Here is a 1,292-nt window from a genome sequence, read left to right as displayed (position 1 = left end):
CCGGCCACCCTCCACAGCCCCCGGCCAGCCGGCCTTAACGCCCCCCTTCCGCCCGCCCCTACCGGCCTTAACGCCCCCCATGACCCTGTCCGTCCAGCCGGCCTTAACGCCCTGCACTGTCTGTCCGTCCGTACCCGGCCACCCTCCACAGCCCCCGGCCAGCCGGCCTTAACGCCCCCCTCCCGCCCGCCCCTACCGGCCTTAACGCCCCCCCGACCCTGTCCGTCCAGCCGGCCTTAACGCCCTGCACTGTCTGTCCGTCCGTACCCGGCCACCCTCCACAGCCCCCGGCCAGCCGGCCTTAACGCCCCCCCCCGCCCCCTGCAGAAGCTGAAGGACTATCAGAAGCGCCTGGATCTCTCCAGCCTGAAGCAGAGCACGGACCCACTGCTCAGCGAGTTCAAGGTGGGGCGTTGCCCGGCGGGGGGGCTGGCTGGGGGGGGCTCGTAGGGGGGGCACTGGGGGCGGGGGGGCTGGCTGGGGGGTTGGGGGGCACTAGGGGTGGGGCCGCTGGCTATGGGGTAAGGGAGTACACTGGGGGCGGGGGGGCTGGCTGTGGGATCGGGGGGGCTGGAGGTGGGGGGCTGACTATGGGATCGGGGGGCTCTGTTCCCATCTAACCGCCCCCCCCGGTCCCCCAGAACACGGATATCAGCAAGCGGAACCTGGTGCACGAGGGGGGCCTGACCTGGCGCGTCAGTAAGGACAAGGCTGTGGGTGAGTGTCGGGGGGCCTGGGGGCCGTCAGGGAGCCATGAGGGGCGGGACTGGGGGAGCGGGGAGTGGGAGGACACTGGGGGCAGGAGGGGTGGGGGTCTCGGGGCCGGGAGGTGGATGGGGGGTTCTGGGGGTCGGGACTGGGGGAGTTGGGGGGGTGAGGACACTGGGGGCAGGAGGGGTGGGGAGCTCGGGGCCGGGAGGTGGATGGGGGGGCTCCGGGGGCCGGGAAGCGTCTCCCCCACTGACCCCCCCACCCCCCAGACGTGCACGTGCTGCTCCTGGACGACATCCTGGTGCTGCTGCAGCGGCAAGAGGAGCGGCTGGTTCTTCGCTGCCACAGCCGCCCCCCCGGCCCCACGCCCGAGCCCCGGCAGGTCCTGAGCCCCATCATCAAACTCAGCTCCGCCATGACCCGCGAGGTGGCCACAGGTCGGCAGCCGGGGCGGCTCTCGGGGGGCAGCCTGGGGGGTTCTGGGGGGCAGCCTGGGGGGCTCCCTGCCCCCCTACTGCGATGCTCCAACTGTGGGCGAAGACCAGACAGCAAGTGTGAAAAATCGGGACGGGGGGGGGGGG

General features: G+C 72.6%; 1 protein-coding gene across 1 annotated transcript; it reads left to right on the top strand.

Annotated features, from left to right (window-relative positions):
- Positions 1-327: 327 nt before the first annotated feature.
- Positions 328-1,263, top strand: LOC112123929 (rho guanine nucleotide exchange factor 1-like; the record flags this gene model as incomplete). The annotated part of the gene is made up of 3 exons (XM_026661528.2): positions 328-405; positions 642-717; positions 981-1,263. Coding segments are annotated over 3 exons (437 nt in total), but the record flags the coding sequence as incomplete, so codon positions are not given.
- Positions 1,264-1,292: the final 29 nt, after the last annotated feature.

Source organism: Terrapene carolina, unplaced genomic scaffold (genome assembly GCF_002925995.2).
Source record: "Terrapene carolina triunguis isolate 2854851 unplaced genomic scaffold, T_m_triunguis-2.0 Scaffold8791, whole genome shotgun sequence".
NCBI lineage: Eukaryota > Metazoa > Chordata > Testudines > Emydidae > Terrapene > Terrapene triunguis.
Note: the sequence above shows the minus strand (reverse complement) of the source record. Positions and strands in the feature narration are given on the sequence as shown.